Source organism: Microcebus murinus, chromosome 6, assembly GCF_040939455.1.
Source record: "Microcebus murinus isolate Inina chromosome 6, M.murinus_Inina_mat1.0, whole genome shotgun sequence".
In the NCBI taxonomy this organism is placed as follows: Eukaryota; Metazoa; Chordata; class Mammalia; order Primates; family Cheirogaleidae; genus Microcebus; species Microcebus murinus.
Window position 1 is genome coordinate 32,126,404 of NC_134109.1, and position 17,976 is coordinate 32,144,379.

The window sequence follows — 17,976 nt, forward strand, 5'->3', positions numbered from 1 at the left end:
TCTCAAGTGATCTTCCTGCCTCGGCCTCCCAGAGTGCCAGGATTACAGGTGTGAGCCACCTCACTCGGCTCCATTGGAGGTTTTTAAGTTTAGTTAGGATGGATCAAATTAGTATTTATAAGGTATGCTTTCTTAGCACTTTCTTGGTTGTTGGTTTCTGTTTGTTTGTTTTGCCAAGAGCCATATTCTAACAGCAATAACACAACAGTGACAAACTCCTGAGTATTTATCAGAACTCCGTTGGTTGCAAGTGACAGAAAACCAAACTCAAATTAGGTGTGGTGGTTTGAAAATATGTGTATAAATTCTTTGATATTCCTCCCTTCAAGTGGTGAGGCCTGATTCCCCTCTCCTCAAGTGTAGGCTGGACTTAGTAACTCACTTCTAACAAACAGAGTAAGTGGAAGTGACAATGTGTGACTTCAGAAACTAGGTTATAAAAGGCACTGACTGAGGCTTCCCTTTCACTGGCTCTTGGAGCTTTTCTGGGGGAAGTCAGCTGCCATGTCATGGGGACACTCAGCCTACATGGTAGGGAACTGAAGCGTCCCGCCAACAGCCGCATGGGTGGACCAGCGTGAAATCACAAGAAATTCATCGTAATCAAGCCTTTCAAGTCCCTGCTAACATGCAGTCTAAAATCACACATGAGACCCTGAGGACTGTTCAGCTCAGGCCACTCCCAAATCCCTGACCTACAGAAACTGTGAGATAATAAATGTTTGCTCTTTGAAGCTACTAAGTTTTACAGTAATTTAGCATGCTGCAATAGATAACTAATATGCCAGCTTAGGCAAAAAAGAAATTGATTGGTGCACATAACTGAGAAGCCTGGAGGTAGGACAACTAAATACAAGGCATCAAAAGATGTCGCTGTTGGCTGGGCATGGTTGCTCACGCCTGTAATCCTAGCACTTTGGGAGGCCAAGGCAGGATTACTTGAGGCCAGGAGTTCGAGATTAGCCTGGGCAATGTAGCCAGATCCTGTCTCTACAGAAAAATAAAAAAAATTAGCTTGGTGTGGTGGCACACACCTGTAGACCTTGGGAGGCTGAGGCAGGAGGATTGCTTGAGTCTAGGAGTTTGAGGCTGCAAGGTTGCAGTGAGCTATAATGATGACACTACTGCACTCTAGCCTGGGCAACAGAGTGTGACCTTGTCTCTAAAAAAAAAAAAAAAGGTCACTGGGACTTAGTTTGTCTTCACCTCTTACATGGGTCCTCCTTTGCATTGGCTTTTTTCTGCAGTTCTATATGGTGACTTCTGAAAGCTTCAGGCTCATATCATTCTTACTGCTGGGATCTCCAGGGGAAAAGACTGTGTGCCTCTCTCCCAGGAGTGCCAGCAAGGTTCCTTGTGTGTTCAATCTGATTGGGTCCCACACCCATCCCTAAACCAACTATTGTGCTCTGATTGGCCAGCCTTCATTTGCCCAGCCCTGGTGGCTAGGGGTGGGTCCACTCTACCTGAAGCCCAGAGACGAGGGCAGGGGAAGTGCCAAGGTACAGTTGCCAGGAGGGGGAAACAGTTGCTGGGTAACGAAACAATGGGTATCTCTTATACTCATGTTTGTATCATACTTTCAGCGTGTGTCTCCTGTTCGTTACGCCACACCAGCCACTGTGACCTGGCTGTGCCTAGGGTGCTCTTGCTTCCTCATCTTATTTAGGTTTTAACATTACCTACTCAACGAACCTTCCCCGAACACCTCTCTCTACTTCCATATCTCTCTTCCCCTTCCTTCCTTAATTTTTTTCTTTAGAGCTTAACACTATAATATTATTTCAGTTACTAATATTTTCTCATCGGGCTCTCCAATTGAAATGTAATCTCCATGGGACAGGGCTTATGTCCATTCTGGTCACTGCCATATCCTCTGTGCCCAGAATAGTGTCTGGCATATAGCAGGCACTCAGTAAATAGTGATTGAATGAATGAATGAATGAATGTGCACAGCCATTCTGCAAAGTAGGCTTGGATGGAGGTGAGTCTCTCTCCGTTATAGATAAGGATATGGAAAATTGAGAGAAGGATCCTGTTGGCACAAACAGTTAAATTTTTTTTTTTAACTTTAATTGTTCGGTGCTAATGAGAAAACAGCAGAGGGGAACTTAATGTATTACAGTGTGTTCCCACCAAGTGAAGGTTAAATGATGCCCTGATGCAGTAGTTCAAATAGAGAAAGTGGTAGGAGAATTGAGTCATTGCCTGGCACATGGTGATACAGGCACCCTGAATGCAAAAAGAACCACCTGCTCCATCACAGTCAGAACTAAATCATGCTGTGAGTAGCAATTTTCTTTCAGCAAATAGCAACAGTCACATTTAAATTAATGTGGCTAATTCCAATCCTACTGGTTTTATAGTTTCATTTAAGTAAATGTGTAAGTTTGTTTTGATTTTATCATTGATTGTAAACCTAAAACATCCAGAAGTTTGTACCTAGTTTTGTGTTTGTACACATTTACAGAACATTAAAACAAAATCAAGTAACTTTATCAAGATTTGTATCCTTTATATAGGAAGATGCTTAGTATTCAAGACTGAGAAACATTGTTTCAGAAGATTCAAACCATGTTGTCATTGGAGACATAAAGGAAGAGTCAGAAAAAGATGTTCTTAGAACAGGGCTCAGAACTTTACTGCCAGGAGCTTAAAGACCATCTGGTGAGTTTAGCCCTCTCATTTTGCAGATCAGTAAACGGAAGCCCAGGAAGCCCAGGTCTCCTGACCCCATGGCTCTTTCCCCCTACATCCTGCTTCCCACATAAGGATACCTGCCCCCGAAAGCTCGCCCATCATTTTCATGGAAGTGACTCAGGCCAGCTTCTAGGGCTGAGCTTCTGTGGAAGACCAGTGGGCCCCAGTTGCTAAGAGGTTCCTTGCAATTCACTCCCCCCAGCCTGTAATCTGCCTGCCAGCTCCCAAAGGCGGGGGGGGTATTACTCAACAGGAATTTCTCAGCTGTGATTTGGGTGTGTTGCTCTGGTATTTGCTGGGAACAAGAGATAGCTGGGGGAGAATTCCCAGCCCTCCCTGGAGAGCCCAGGCTGGGCAGCTCTCAAACCTGACTCTGCTCCCAGAGCTGACCTCAGGGTAGCTCTCTCAGGTGGAGATTCCTGAGGGCCTTGCTTGAGTTTTGCCCCTGGCATTTAGGGTAGACATATGTGCATGATCACTGGGAAAAAAAGAGGGTACCGATGTTCTATCACCTGACACCCGAGAGCTAGGCAGAGTGGGAACCACAGCAATGTTCATGCCAGTCTTTTATGAGAGATCCTGCAAGAGGGAAACTGCCAGCTGTCTCCTGGCCTGCCCCATTAGTCTCTGGTGGGAGGGGAGGAACTGGCCCTACGGCAAGCTGTCCCAGTGAAGCAGAAGCTGGTGGCTGAGGAATTAGGCCTGGTGATGGCTGAGTGCGGCTGGCTAGGACATGAGTGGGAGATGCCAACTCAGTTCCTCCAGTACTGGCTTCTCAGGAGGCCCAGGGCCTCAGGAAATGCTTATATGGACTATGGAAAAGGACTGGCCTCCCAGGGCCTCCTATGGGTTGATGGGGGAAACTGAGGCAGAGAGCTATGGTTTGGCTAAAGCCATTTTTCATTCAGCAAAGATTGAACTGGAGCACCTGTTGTGTCCTAGGTGCTCTACGTTAGGCTGTGGGGGAAAGAAAAGGGGTAAGACTTCATAGAGACAGTAGGAGAGAAAATGTGGACAAAGGACTAAAATGAAGTAAAGCAAACGCTCTCAGATACGAATGGCACGCTGCAGGAGTCCGATTGCTCCCAGCAGATTGCTACTGGGTCTGGGACAAAACTGAGGTCTCTGGCTTCCTGAGCTAGGAGCCCAAGAAAACAGTGATTTTTGTCCTGCCTCCTTGTAGCCATCTACAAATCCTCTAATGACTACTGTGCCCTTAGCTCTTGGGAAGCGCCCATGAGGACCCTGTTAGCATTAGGCTGTAGGGTTAGAGGACTCGGAATGCAATGAAGGAAATCCCCAGAGCTCTTGGCTGGGAGGTCCACAGTACTTTTAGTTTCCAGAATCTTGCAGATCCTACTCATCTGTTTCCTCACAGGGCCTGCATGGTCAATTACCCACAGTAGGGTGAGGAAAAGGAATTAATGAGCACCGAAGTGGCCTGCTGCTCCAGGCACTGGGCCGGCACTCTCCCTTCTTTATGTCACCTCATATGTCAGTCCTGTTCATTTGTATCCTCTCAGACTGTGCCTGTCAGAGATCATCTGTTGGATGGATGAATTCTAGGGGGGGAAGCCCCACAGTTTGTCCCAGGTAGATCGTGAGGTTTGAGAGGACCAGGGCTCTTTGAGTCTGCTGGCATTCCGCCTGGCACAGAGTGGGTGCTTGGTAAGTATTCCTGGAACTCATAAACATAATAATTCCTCACTGTGTCCAAGGGAAGTTGGGTCATCTATTCTAGAGCTAGGTTTTTTCAACAACTAAGCACCTATGGCTTGCCGAGTGACTCATTGCTGGCTGGACTGGGGCAGAGGCAGCTGCCTGGAGAGCTGGTGATGAATTAGGCTATGGTCTCAGCCTGCTGCTGCTGAGTTAGGAGTTCTCTGTTCCTTGAGCAGGGCCTCAGAAAGACCTGGCTTGTAAAAGGGATTCAATGTCCCCTCCCTTTCCATCGACTTGAGCAAACGTCTTGAGTCTCAGCTCTCACCCAGTGGTGCGTATAACGGCAAGAACTCTGCCTACAATCTCATTTCCTTTGTCATTGCACCCAGAGAAAAGGATGAAATGTATGAAAAAGGACAACAAAGCCCCAGTCCGTGGGAAGAAAGAAGTCAGTATTGTTTCCTAGATGAATGTTCCTACTGTCCCAGTTTCCTTCATGACCTTACCTACTCCACTTTGGCTGTACATGTAATCCCAGTGATTTTTTAAAAAAACTATTTTCTTAAACTTTTAATTCAAAAGTCATATAAAATAGGCTCACTCCAGCCTCCCACCAAAGCAAACCAAAACAAAATAGCTCCCACTCAAGACCAAACAGCCTCCCCAAACATTCATTGAACATTTGTGGAGCATCAGCTGTCCATTCTAGGAGAGACAGAACTACATCTGCCATGTTTGCTCTTGTATCTTTATTTCCAGTTCAGTGCTAGACACAGAGCAGTTGCTCCATAAATATCTGTGCTGAATGAATAAATGAAGAAATTTGGGGAATTAATGAAATAAGCATTTTATCACCTCTTTCTTCAAGCAGTTAATAAATTGAGAAGTGTTATTGGAATCAATGGCAGCAGGAATTTATTCAGATGGCTAATAAGCCTACGAAAAGATTAAGCCCACAAAAGCAGACCACTACTCACCTACCATAATGGTAAATTAAAAAAAAAAATTGACAATACCAGGTGGTAGGAAGATGTGGAGCAACTGAAATTCTCACACTCTGCTGCTTGGAGAGTAAATTGTTACAGCCAATTTGAAAAGCTGTTTGGCAATATTTACTAAAGTGAAACACATGCCTACCCTATGACCCAACAACTCCATTCTTAGGCATATATTCAAGGGAAATACATGTGTATGTTCATAAAAAACACATATCAAAATGTTCATATTGGCCTTACTCATAGTAGCTCCAAACTGGAAACAATGCAAATGCCCATCAATAGGAGAGTGGATAAATACTTAGGATATATACATATAATGGAATACTACACAGAAAAAAATTAACTGCTAATAAAAGCCACAATGTAAATGAATCTCATAGACATTAAATGAGTGAAAAATCCAGGAACCAGGCCGGGTGCGGTGGCTTACGCCTGTAATCCTAGCACTCCGGGAGGCCGAGGCGGGTGGATTGCTCAAGGTCAGGAGTTCAAAACCAGCCTGAGCAAGAGCGAGAACCCATCTCTACTATAAATAGAAAGACATTAATTGGCCAACTAATGTATATAGACAAAATTAGCTGGGCATGGTGGCACATGCCTGTAGTCCAAGCTACTTGGGAGGCTGAGGCAGGAGGATTGCTTGAGTCCAGGAGTTTGAGGTTGCTGTGAGCTAGGCTGATACCACAGCACTCATTCTAGCCTGGGCTACAAAGCAAGACTCTGTCTCAAAAAAAAAAAAAAAAAAAAATCCAGGAACCAAAATATGCCTATTTTATTTAAATAAAGTTCAAAACCAAAAATAATCATTGGTGATACAGTCAGAATAGTAGGCACCTATGTGGTTTGGGAGTATAGATTGGAAGTGGCATGAGAAAACCTAAGGTGTTGGAAATGTTTTATGTCTTCACCTGGGTGGAGGTGACATGAGTATAGACACATGTAAAATTTCACTGAGCTATATGCTTAAGATTAGTGCCCATTTATTGTATGTTATGCCCCAATACAAATAAAGCATGGATATTATAAACATGCATACACCTAGCATCCCTAAAAACTCAACACCTCCAGCAACTATGCTCCCTGTACAGAAGGTTGTGTTATACTGAGGCTAGTATCTGCAGTACCATCTCACCAGTGTGATGGCCACTGGTGAGAAGATGGGCCAGTTCATCACCTTGGGCCATCATTCAGGGCCTCCCTATTGAGAAGACCAGGTTCATCAGTTATGGTTTCAACCCTCTTCCTGACTGTCTTCCCACACACTGTGGACGTCCTCACCATCATCACTCCCCCTACTCCTTTCTCAGGAGATGGGGTCTGTCGTCTTGTTCATGGCCCATTAGCCTGCGTCCTTAAACCCACATGATCCTATCTCCTCAACTTTTTGCCATCCTTCAACTTTCTTTTGCTCACATTTTCAACCCTTTCCTTTCAACTGAATACTTCCTGTCAGACTACAAATAGCTCAAGTTTCTCCTGTTTTAAAAGAAATCGTCCTTTGAGCCCAGTCCCCCTTTCAGCCATAGCCCAATATATCTTTTTCTCTTAAACTCACAGCTTTGCCCACTCTACCAAAAATTCCATGGGCAAAGGTCACCAAAGAATTTCCAACATCCAAAGAACATTTTCCAGGCCTTACTTTCCAGACTTTTCTGATACATCTGATGTTGCCCATTCCTCTTACTTTGAGACCTTACTCCTTTCACTTCCACTACACCACAACCTCCAGGCTCTCCTTGTTTCCAGATGACCATTTTCTCTCTGTCTCCTTTGGGGGTTCTTTGCTCTCCCTTTCTAAGTGTTGCTCTTCAGAGTTCTTCCCTTGGTCCTCTTCTCAGCTCCACGTGGGCATTCTTCATGGACTTTACGACGTCCACACCACTTACAGGCAGATGACTCTCAAATCTGTTTCTCCTGAGGGTGGGGCTATGCAGACAGCCTGTTTGCTGGACAACTGAATCTGGACATTCTATGAGCATGTCAAGTTCAAGGCGTTCAAACTCAAGCCATGATTCTACTCCCCACCCACCCTTTTCCTCTTCTATCTCAGTTGGTTGTACTGCCCACATTCACCTGATCATTCAAACTATAAACCCATGATTTAAACCAAGGTTCTGAACCTCAGCAGTATTGATATTTTGGGCCAGATAATTCTTTGTGGTGGGGATTCTGTCCTATCCATTGTAGAATGTTTAGCAGCATCCCCAACCTCCGTCCACAGGATGCCAATATTAATGTACCTGTTGTGATAACCAAAAATGACTCCAGGCATCAACAAATATCCCTTGGTGGGGAGGGAGTTAAAATATCTTGGGGTTGAGAACCACTGGGTTAATGGCATGGGTCTTAGAGTCACATATACCTGTGCAACTTTGAACAGTTACTACCTCTCTGGGTCTTAGTTTGTTTTCTCTGTAAGAGAGAGACAATTCTCACCTTACAGGTAGAACTGAAATAAGATAATACAGGTAAAGTGCATGGTCTGACCCACATTGGACCTTTCAACAAAAACTCCTCTCTCTTATCCTTATATTCAAGCTCTTAGGTCTCTCAGTTTTACCTCCTAATCATTTCTTGTCTATCCACTCTTCTCTGTTTCTGCCTGGAAATTGCAACTTCTTTGCAACTGGTCTCACAGGTTCCAGCCAGCCCCACTCTGCTCGGATCCACACTCCTCATGGCAGGTGAGGCTTTGTGGCCCTGGATCTCCAGTCCAGCCCTGCTGAGATGCTAGGCGTTCCTTGGAAAACCGTGCAGTTTCCTGCTCGTGCTGGTCCTTCAGCCTCCAGTAACCTCCCATACTCTTTATCTGGCTGACTCTCATTCTTTAAGGCTCACTCAAGTTTCATCTCCTCCAAAAAGTTAAGCTGGGGCTTCCTTCCCCATTTCGCTCAGCACTCCCGCTGTGTCCCTGCAGCACCCTGCCAGATCTCTCTCTTTGCATCCTTCTCATCATGTCGTATTTTTGTTTCTGTGTCTGTCTCTGCTGGGGTGTGTGGGGCAGGGACTGTGACTTCTTCATCTCTATATGCATAACATCTAGCACATTCCCTGACACACAGACAGTGCTCAGCAAATATTTATTGAGTGAATGAATGGACAGCACCACTGGGTGCTGTTCTCTTACATTAACCCCTATGTTAGGTTTAGAGCCATAGTTTATAAGTGGTTATAAAATAGTCCATAAATCTGCTGTCTCTGTGGCTCACAAGCAGTGCCTCCTCAGCCAGGGACTTTTGGAAGGCACAGCGCTGAAGGGTAACACTGGCAAAGACATGCATGGTTGAGGAACGAAGCAGGGAGCGACATCACCACCGATATCATCGGCTTCCAACAGCAGCAGCTGGCTCTTCTGAGAATCAGAGGCACCTTCCTCACCTGTTCCATCAGTGGTCTTTCAAGTATCCTAATTCAGGGCCTTTCCTGTCAGTGAACTTCTTTCTCTAACTCCTCCATTCAACTCCGGATTTGTATTTGCATTTTTGCAGTTGACTCAGCCATTTAGCCTGCAAATACAGTAGTCCCTCAGTATTCGCCAGGGATTGGTTTCAGGGTCACTGTGGATAGCAAAATCCGCGGCTGCTCAAGTCCCTTACAATATACCCTCCGTATCCGCGGGTTCTGCCCCTTTGGAACCCGCCGATATGGTGGGTTGACTGTATAAATGAAGCACTACAACGTGCGAGGTGCTGGGGTGCATGGTTGGCTCTTCTGTCTTCTACAACAGTGTGCATAACCTATGCGAGGTTTACTCGCCAGTGTTCGTCAGACCTGGGATCCCACAGAGGAGCCAACCAGGACGTGAGGCCCGCGCCATCCTGGGATTTGTGCTGGATCAGCGCGTTTAGACCCTTCTCTTACTAAGCCCCAGGAAGGCAGTCTAGGCAGGTACAGAGCAGAAGTCAGAGGTGTTTAGTCGATGCGGCCCTCCTTTCTCCAGAAACAGTAGAGCTTTGTCAGGAATAAGGGCACAGGATTGGTCTGCGGAGTTCTGCTAAATCTCTTTTCGAGCTCAGCCCTGTGAGTCTCAGTTGCCTCATCTGTCAGGAGTGTGTATTGGGAGGGGGCCGAAGAGCAGATGGATCATTCAGGGCCCTCCCAGTTATCAGATGATGCTGGGGTGTGTATGAAGGTGAGGGAGGACACTGGCCACGCGAAGGTAATTCGGCCAAGCCAACGAGCCGAGCGTGCCCGCAGGACGGGCAAGGGATCCCCGGGAGCCGCCAACGCAGCGGCCACCCGGGAGGCTCCGCGGTGGAGCGGTCCCCTGAGCCGGAGGGCGGGCTTGAAAGGACCCAGCGGCAAGGCGGGAACTGCTCGGTGGCCTCCGAGAGCCGTGTGCGGTGGAGAAACCTGGCTCCTGCTGGGCAGGGATCAGCCGGGTCGCGCCCTGTGGGGCGGGGCGGGCCTGGGCCAGGGGGCGGAGCAGCCAGGAAATTCCCAGGAAATTCCTTTCCACTGCAGCCCCTCCTCACCCCCTTTCCTAGGGCGCCGACCTGCCCAGACCCAGGTTCCCTGGGAAAGAGAAAATGAAATGATCTTCGGGTTTTCTCGCGTCCCTTCCCAGCCACCGCCCACCCCGGGGTGTGGAGCGCGCGTGGGAGCGCAATAACGGTGGCTGGGAACGGGTCCAATCCCCAGCGGCTCCTGGGGCTCCCGAACGCGCTGCCACTCGGTCCCCAAGCTCGAGGAGGCGTCCCCCGGCTTCAGTCCCGTTCAGCTTAAGCTGGTGTCACATGAGCGGCGGGGGAGTGGGAACCGGGGGAGTGGGCGGGGGTGTGCGAGCTAGGAGGGGGCCGCCCAGTCCACCTATATGCGCCGCAGCCGGCTGACGGATGCCAGGAATTCCCAATGAGAGGCGATAGGGGGAAGTTTGGGCAACTCGGCCTGGCCAATGGAGAGCCTCGGGAGGGCTCTGCCCCTTCCCCCCGCCCCCGCCCGCCTCGGCTCCCGCAGCGCGAGTGTGTCCGCCTCGCTCAGTGTGCGTGGAGATTAGGTCCGAGCGCCGGCCCGGAGGCAGGCAGTCCGCGAGCTCCAGCCGCCGCTGTCGCCGCCAGCAACAGCCTTCGCGAGCAGCGCCGCGGCGGAACCCGGCGCAGGGGACCCAGCCCGGCCCCGCCAGCCCATCCTAGCCCGGCCCGACTCCCTCCCCACGCCGGGGCAGCAGCCGCCGCCGACACCCGGAGAGAAGGTGGAGGAAGAAATCCAGCCCCTAGCACGCGCGCACCATCATGGACCATTATGATTCCCAGCAAACCAACGACTACATGCAGCCCGAAGAGGACTGGGACCGGGACCTGCTCCTGGACCCAGCCTGGGAGAAGCAGCAGAGAAAGGTTAGTAGCCGCCCCGGCCCGCTGCAGCCCCCAGCCCCGGCCGGCTCCGCCCGCCGCGCTCCTGGTTCCCGGCTCTGGGCTTTGAACCGGTTCCGGCGCGCACGGGAGGGGGCGGGGGCCGCGCGGCCGCTGCGAGGTGGGGTGTTGGGTTACAGGCGCGGGGCGGAAGGGGGAGCGCCCCTGCCCCGGAGCCCGAGAACGCCCAGCCAGAGCACAGGGAGGTGGCGCCGCCGGCGGGCAGGTCGCCTGGGGGCCCGTGACCCAGGCCACCCGCTGCTGCCGCAACCATCCCCGCGTGGGCTGAGCGCGAGGGCGGTTCTCCGGAGGCTGGGGCTGAGACTGAGACCCCGGCTCGGTGGCTGCTTGCTCCGGATCGATTTTCCCTTCCCTCCCCGCCCCCGGCCGCCTCTCCATATGGCGTGCGGTGGCAGCGCGCTTCCTGGCCCGCCCTGGGCTCAGTACCTGAGGGGCAAGCTGCCTGGGACCTGCGCCCCCCAGCCCCAGCCCGCAGGCCGAGGGGAGAGCGGGCGCTGGAGGGATCGGCGGCCGCCTGCGGATCTGCCTGGAGGTGGATCAGCTGGAGTGCGGTTGGAGCAGAGAAAACCGGGGGGCGTACGCGGGCTCCTCCGGGCCCTGTGGGGGCGGGGTCAGTACTGCAAACCGTTTTATTGCTTAACTCAGTGGGTTGGTAGCTGCAAGCCCCAAATGGGCTTGCGTCTACGTTCAGCCCTCCGACCCCCGCTCTCTTCCTGGGGAAAGGCGAATTTGGGGTGCTTAATTCGGGTTGAGGGGCTCCAGGGCGAGGGACTGTCACTGGGGATATTTGGAGACCCCTGCTTAGCCACGGAGCTGCCTCTCAGCCACTGTGCGCGGGGTGCGCGCTCCGCTACCGGGGCTGGGCTCGGAGCTGCCGGTGGGACGCGGGCACAGTGGCCAGTGGCAGGAAGAGGTCAGAAACCACTTTTGCTGGTGGGGCGAGAGGGCGCCCCAACCCTGCGGCTGCTTCCTGCCTGCGCGGTGAGCCCTTGCCCCAGGCGGCCACGTACCCTGAGTACCCCCTCCCTCCCCTCCTCCCCACTGCCCGCTCCCATCCGGTCCCTCCCCGTTTCACAGTCTCCCTCCCCCCGCGCTGATCTGGGAATGGGGGGGGGCAGGATGGCGCGTCCCTCTGGATAGTGCGGTTAGGGCTGGGCTTGAGGGAGAACGCTCATGTCCAAAAATGGTAACATTCATTCCCTTTTTTAAACTTAAAAGGGGGGGAGTTTAGAGAGCCGACTGAAGTTTTTTTTTCAGCCAAAGGCATCCTGTATTAGCTCACTCAGGAATCCTAAGCCCTGAAACGGTGCCCTTTTACTCACTTCATCAGACAAGCAGAGGTAATTTAAAACACACACAATGAGCTTCCTCAAAACGGGGCGACCTGGGGCCCCAGTGACCAACGCTGGGCCCCGACCTGTACAGCGACCTATACAGCGACGTTGGAAGTCCCCTGGCTTTGAACTGACTTCTTTGTAATGTGGCACTTGCTTAAACACGCCCTCTACCTCTTCCTGTCGGCCCCCTAGGGAGGGCTGGGAGTTCAGGGGCTACCTACAGCCTCCCATTTTCTTGGCGTATTTCCTGGGACCTTTGGGCTGTTGGTAGAGTTGAAAATTGAGTAATTTGGAGATTCCTAGGGGGAACAAGGCAGGGGACTCTTTTAGAATTTCACAGTGCAGCCTTTTTGAGAATAGATTTTAAATTGGACCAGCAGAGTGAGATCGGGGTGGTGGACGTCTTGGTGTCTTCTGTGACGGTTAGAAGTAGAAATCTCTGCTTAGGGAACACCTGCTTTGCTTCAAGGAGGAGCAGGAGTGACCAAGCTACTCCAGAATCAGGCCCCTTGTAGAGACTGTGAGACTAAGTTCCTGGGCAGACACTGAGCATGGGCCTGCACATAGTATTCGGTGTTCTCGAATGAATGGGTGAGTGTACTCAATGTAGGTGGGGAGAAAGATGTAGATTCCCAGAACTCTGACCTGGGTGGGTGTGCACCAGGCCACTGGGCAGTCAGGTAGGAACAGGTCTTCTGGGAAACTTAGTAATCTAGGGGGCAAACCCAACAGCTGGCATTCGCTGACATGTGCCAGGCACTGTTCTAATCACACCGTGTTGATTGTCCCAGTTGTTGCTCCCGGGAGCTCTGTGAGCCAGGCACACCTGAGGATGAGGAAACAAGGGCCATAGAGGGAAGTGACCAGCCCAGGGTCCCGTGGGCTGGGCCACAGCCATGTTTGAGACAGGCAGCTTCCCCTCACTTGTCCCTCCTTGGGGAGGGAGGCAGGAAAGCTGGGCCTGGCATCCAGAGGAGCCAGCACCTGCTTTGAGGGGGATGATGGGGGGCGGGGCACGACAGAAGGAGCTCTGGGCCTGACTCAGAGTATCAGGTCTAAGTTCATTTCAGCTGTCATTAATTCTGTAGGTTATCTTTTGTGGGCCTGGATCTGTAAAAGTCCTGGCCTGCTTAGTTCTCCGCAGGGTGGTGGGGAATCTAAGGAGGTGGTTTTACAGGTGGGGATAAGACTTAGAGTAACTTGTTGCTTTCGACACTCTCCCTACTGAGTGTGGGAGGTGGGAGCTGAGTGGAGGAGGACATTAACACATACTGTGATACAAAAGTCACTGGGCGTGGCAGGAGACCCTCTTTTTAGTGATACAAAAGTCACTGAGGTGGCAGGAGACCCTCTTTTTAGTCCTGGTGCAACCTGGCTATCTGTGAGACTTTGGGCACAACTATGCGTTTCATTGAGCCTGTACCTTCGTTAGATCATCTAACAAATACTTTGTGGGCACGTCCTCTGTGCCAGGCACGGTTCTGGGTGTTGGGGATAGGTCACTGAACAAGACAGACCAGGTCTCTGTTCTTGTGGGGCTTCCATTATGTTTTCTCATCTGCAAAGGGAGCGCTTCTGCCCTGCTGAGCCCTCGGGGCTCCTACGGGGATCAGATGAAGTGCCGTGTTTGGAAATGCTTCCTGTGGCAGAAGTCTGTGCATGACTCAAGAAACTGCTTCGGGTTGGCCATGGCTTGTTCCTTCTTCAAAGAATGCTTCAGTGCAGAGTTCATCGGCTGGTCTCCCTGCCTCCAGACACGGAATGCAGTTGTCTTGTGGATTAGAGGAATTTCCCATACTTTTCTAGCTTTTGTCATCTTCCTGACCCCTGAGGCAAAGCTTTGAAGCCACTTTTTTCCCTCCCTCCCCTGGAGCCACTTTTACTGGGGGCAGCAGTAAAAGGATGACCACAGCCAGGTCAGGATGGCCACAGCCCCCAGTTTATGTCCTCACGTGGCTCTCACCCGTACCCTTACGTGTGTGTGTGTGTGCCGGGTGTCAAGCAGGCTGGAAGAACTTGAGTTGCAGTAGGATCCTGGCGCTACACCTTCAGGCTTGTGACCTTGTTCCTCTCTGATCCTGATTCCTTATTCATGGAAAGGAACTAAAGCCCATCTTGCTGGGTCAGTTTTGAGAAGATATGCAAAATGCCAGCTTCTACTGTTAGATTTTATTCTCTCCCTTCCCTCTGAAGTCCTGGAGATTCTGGTTGGATGTGTACTGTCACAGGTGCTGGCCCTGGGGCTTTTTACATGTGGGAGCTTAATCAATATTTGTTGAGCGAATGGATGTTGAAACAGAGAGACAGCCTTGGCAGCTGAATGAAGGCCCAAGTCCCAGTTCCGCACCCAGGTTGGGCAGGTCACTGCAAGAGGGGTCACCTTGTTTACACTTGCTTCTGACCATCACAGAAGCTAACCAAAACCACCCGGGAAGGTGGAGGACTGGGAAGAGGGGAGAGTCTGCCATGAGCGATTTTACCTGGGGAGGAGTAGGCATCAAAAGCCAGGGTGATGCCTGGTGGAAATAAAACCAGAGAGAGGAGAAAGTGGCTGTCATCTCCATCCTCACACCCCTCACTGTTTTGTCCTTCCTGCTCCACTCCATGCCAGTGTCCTCAGAGGCAGAGACCCAGCTTGTCCTGGTTTCTGCTGAAGGCCTAGTGCCTAGCACAGGGGCAGGCCTGTTTGCAGGTGGCCTGGTCAAGACATAGTTCTGAAAAATTGATTAATGGCATCATGTGTGGCTCCAAACTCCAGCCGGGGGGTAGGGTGGGGTGGGGTGGGGATAGTGATGAAATGGTTTATGTTCAGATGACCACCCCATTCTGGGGCTGTCCCCAGGCTCTAGCTTCTGCAGATAAACACACTGTGGGTCCAAATCTTAGCCTCTCGAGACTCACCAGCTGTTGCGATCTTGGCGAGTCACTCACCTGCTCCAGGCTTGATGTAGCAATAGGGACATGGGGGTAATAATAGTTCCTGCCCGATAAAATTATGTGGAGGTTTCATTAATGTCTGTAGGGGATTTAGCTTAGCACCTAGCATGTAGTGAGTGCTCAGTAAATGTTAACTATTTGGGGGAAGTAGAATGTCTATGGTCCCTACCATAGGCATTGCGACAAGACATGGTACATAAACCCACCTTTGGAGGAAGCATGGTTGGCTATGGGAGTTGTGTCGTTCTTGATCTCTGGCCCTGAGTTCAGCTCTGGCTCATTCTAAGTCACTTAATCTCTCTGGTGTAGACTTCCTTGCCAACCCTTTCCCTACTTCCTGGGTATCAAAGATGCAAGGATGGATGTTAATGTGCTTAAAAGCAGTGTCAGCTTTGTGGGAAAATGACCACACAGTACGAATTCCCTGCAAGAGCAGTTTAGCCCCGAGGTCTTCAGGCGAGGCATATTCTCTGGGCCTGCCCGCCCCTCCTGGCAGCTGGTCCAGCCCTGCTTTTCCCAGGACCTGATGCAACTCCTTCCTTTCCAGACCCTGTTCCACATGGGTGAGCTGAGGACGGGTGCTCACTGATCGACAAAGTGATCGACAAAGTCTGAGGGGAGACGGAGCGGGGAGGGGGAACCCCGCAGAGGCCAGCTGGCCCCGACCAGGCAGGTGGGCGCTGCTTCTGGCTGCCATCCAGGCTGCACTAAGACAGGCAGGTGTGAGGAGGCCTGGGGCGTACTGGGACCAGATCTTCCAGTTTTGAGCAATGGTGGGACCTCAAGGGGCTGTTGGGGTCACTGGACACTGAGATGGGTTTGTAGGAGTGGGAGGCCAGCAGGCTCCTGTAGGATGTGTGGTGTCACCTGCCTTCTCAAGGACAAAAGGAAGAACCTCGTTCCTCAAGTCTGACTTCTTGGGAAGGTGCTGCAGGGCTGTGCTGCATTTGGAACTCCCCTTTCCATCTTCTCAAGGAAGGCCTGGGGCATGGCCTCTGGCCAGTGGCCACAAACCATAGATCTGGCTTGAGGACTTGTCGCACAAGGCCTGGTGCCTCTTGGGAATCTGGAGCCAGGGCGGGGCAGCCCAAGCCTGGAAGTGACCTAGTCACGGATATGCTACTGTGTGTCTCTAGGAAAGAGCCCAGCTCTTGATAGGGTAGGAATGTGGACGATTTGTCCGTGTGGAGTCAATCAGTGGAGGTTAATTACACCCCTGCCAGGTGTCAGATGCCCTACCTGCTCTGTGGAGTCATGGAAAGCATGGTTTAGGTAGAAAGGGAACTGGCAGGATATGGAATCAAGCCGGGCTGTGCCAGCTGTGGTCAGAGGGATGGCCAAGACAAATGCCATGGCCACCAAGGCCGGAGCCTGCACTTGGGCCTGGGGTGGTGGAGAAGGTGGAGAGCTGGTGGGATCTGGGCTGCATCTCAGAGGAATGCAGGATTCGAAGAAGGTTCCGGGAAGCCTCACAGGCTGGCAGTTAGGCTGTGTGCGTGCGTGTGTGTGTGTGTGTGTGTGTGTGTGTGACACACAGTGTAGGACAGAAGAGGGGAGGGGAGAAGCCTGGAAGGGCAGAGCAGAGCAGCAGCCAGTCATCTTGCTGGGGACACCCTCTCCCATTGTCTCCCTCTTACTCTTCTTTTCCATTTGTTTTGCCCCTTTCAGAGCTGATCTCTCACCTTTCTGAGAGATCAGAAAGGCCAGGCCAGGCTGTCCGTACAGGTCACAGGTTGGGCTCTCAAGGCATGCAGCTCTGTACAGGTGGCTCATCCCAGCCAGTTAACCCCACCCGAGCTGCCCCTGTGTGTAACCACCCATGGTTTCCCTAGGGCTGGCGTGGAGCTGAGGGGCACCTTCCCAGGGACCCTGCTTTTGTTCCCTCCTGAGTGTGGCCTGTGGGCTCACACCTCCGTGGGCTGGACTGGCTCGCCAGTCCCTGCAGCGCAGAGATGGTCTGGACGGTTCTGGCCTGCGGCTCCCCAGGGCACTCATGGCAGAGAAGCTGCAGGTGGAAGACGCCCCTGAGACTGGTTCCTTAGTTCCAGTCAGACGCGTCGGTTCCAGTTAGACGCATGATTCAGCCCCAGCTCTGTCTCTGTCTGCGGAGGCACCAGCGTCCCGCTACGCAGTGTTTGCCCGAACCTGGCTCTGACCGAGGTGGGGAGCCTTGGCAGTGGTGGGGGCAGGAGATCCAGCAAACTGGGGCTCAGAGCCACCCTGGACACCCCCCTGCATTCCTCTTCATACACAACCAAGGTTTCCCACCTGTTCCCAGGCTGGCGTGCAGCCCACACTTCTGCAACCCTTCCTTCTCAGCAGGCAGGGCCACCACGTGCAGGGTCCGGCCAGGCCCTCTTCCCTGCCTTCCCAGCTCTCCGCCTGTCATGCCCTGCCCGGGGGCTGTCTGGCGCCATCTGGATATGTGGGCGCCGTGAGTCTGGTCTAGTGATGGGGAGCCCCAGCGCCACATGTGGCAGCATTCATGACCCCAATTTGCCCTCTCTGTGTGCCCCATTCAGCCATAAAAGTTAAAAAAAATCTTTCTCTTAAAATATTTTTAGTGGCTCCCCCGAGTGCATGCCAAGCACCAGCACCTGTCTGAGAGACTGTGCGTGGTACGTGCATGAACACATCTTTTCCTGTAAGGTGGGTCCTACTCTTATCCCATTTTACAGAAAAGAAAACTCTTCCAGGATCACACAGCCGGCAAGTGGTGGGGCTGGGCTCCGAGGCCGGGCAGCCTGGCTCCAGCGTTACACTCCTTCTCGACCTTGCTCTGCTGCTTATACAACAAATGCTTGTGTGGGTAGGAACATCTAACCCAAGACAAACATATACAAACAAAACCCCAGTGATGGAAATGCTCGGAATTAGGTGGTGGTGATGGTTGCACAACCTTGTGACTATACTCAAAACCACTGAATTGTGCACTTTAAAAGGGTGAATCTTATGGTATGGAATTATATC

The 17,976-nt window shown here is 51.6% G+C and overlaps 1 protein-coding gene and 1 long non-coding RNA gene across 4 annotated transcripts in view; one reads left to right on the plus strand and one right to left on the minus strand.

Moving 5' to 3' along the window:
- Positions 1 to 8,423: 8,423 nt before the first annotated feature.
- On the minus strand, positions 8,424 to 11,258 carry LOC142871455 (uncharacterized). Its single transcript, XR_012919710.1, has 2 exons — positions 11,159 to 11,258; positions 8,424 to 8,866 (listed from the first exon to the last, which is right to left on the minus strand). It is a non-coding gene; the product is annotated as an uncharacterized LOC142871455 (long non-coding RNA).
- ACTN1 (actinin alpha 1) overlaps positions 10,313 to 17,976 on the plus strand; it is a 93,292-nt gene continuing 85,628 nt past the window's right edge. For all 3 annotated transcript variants that reach the window (XM_012781151.3, XM_012781152.3, XM_012781153.3), the window contains exon 1: positions 10,313 to 10,696. In XM_012781151.3, the coding sequence (XP_012636605.1) occupies positions 10,592 to 10,696 (105 nt within the window). In that variant the 5' untranslated portion in view covers positions 10,313 to 10,591. The remainder of the gene's footprint in view (positions 10,697 to 17,976) is intronic.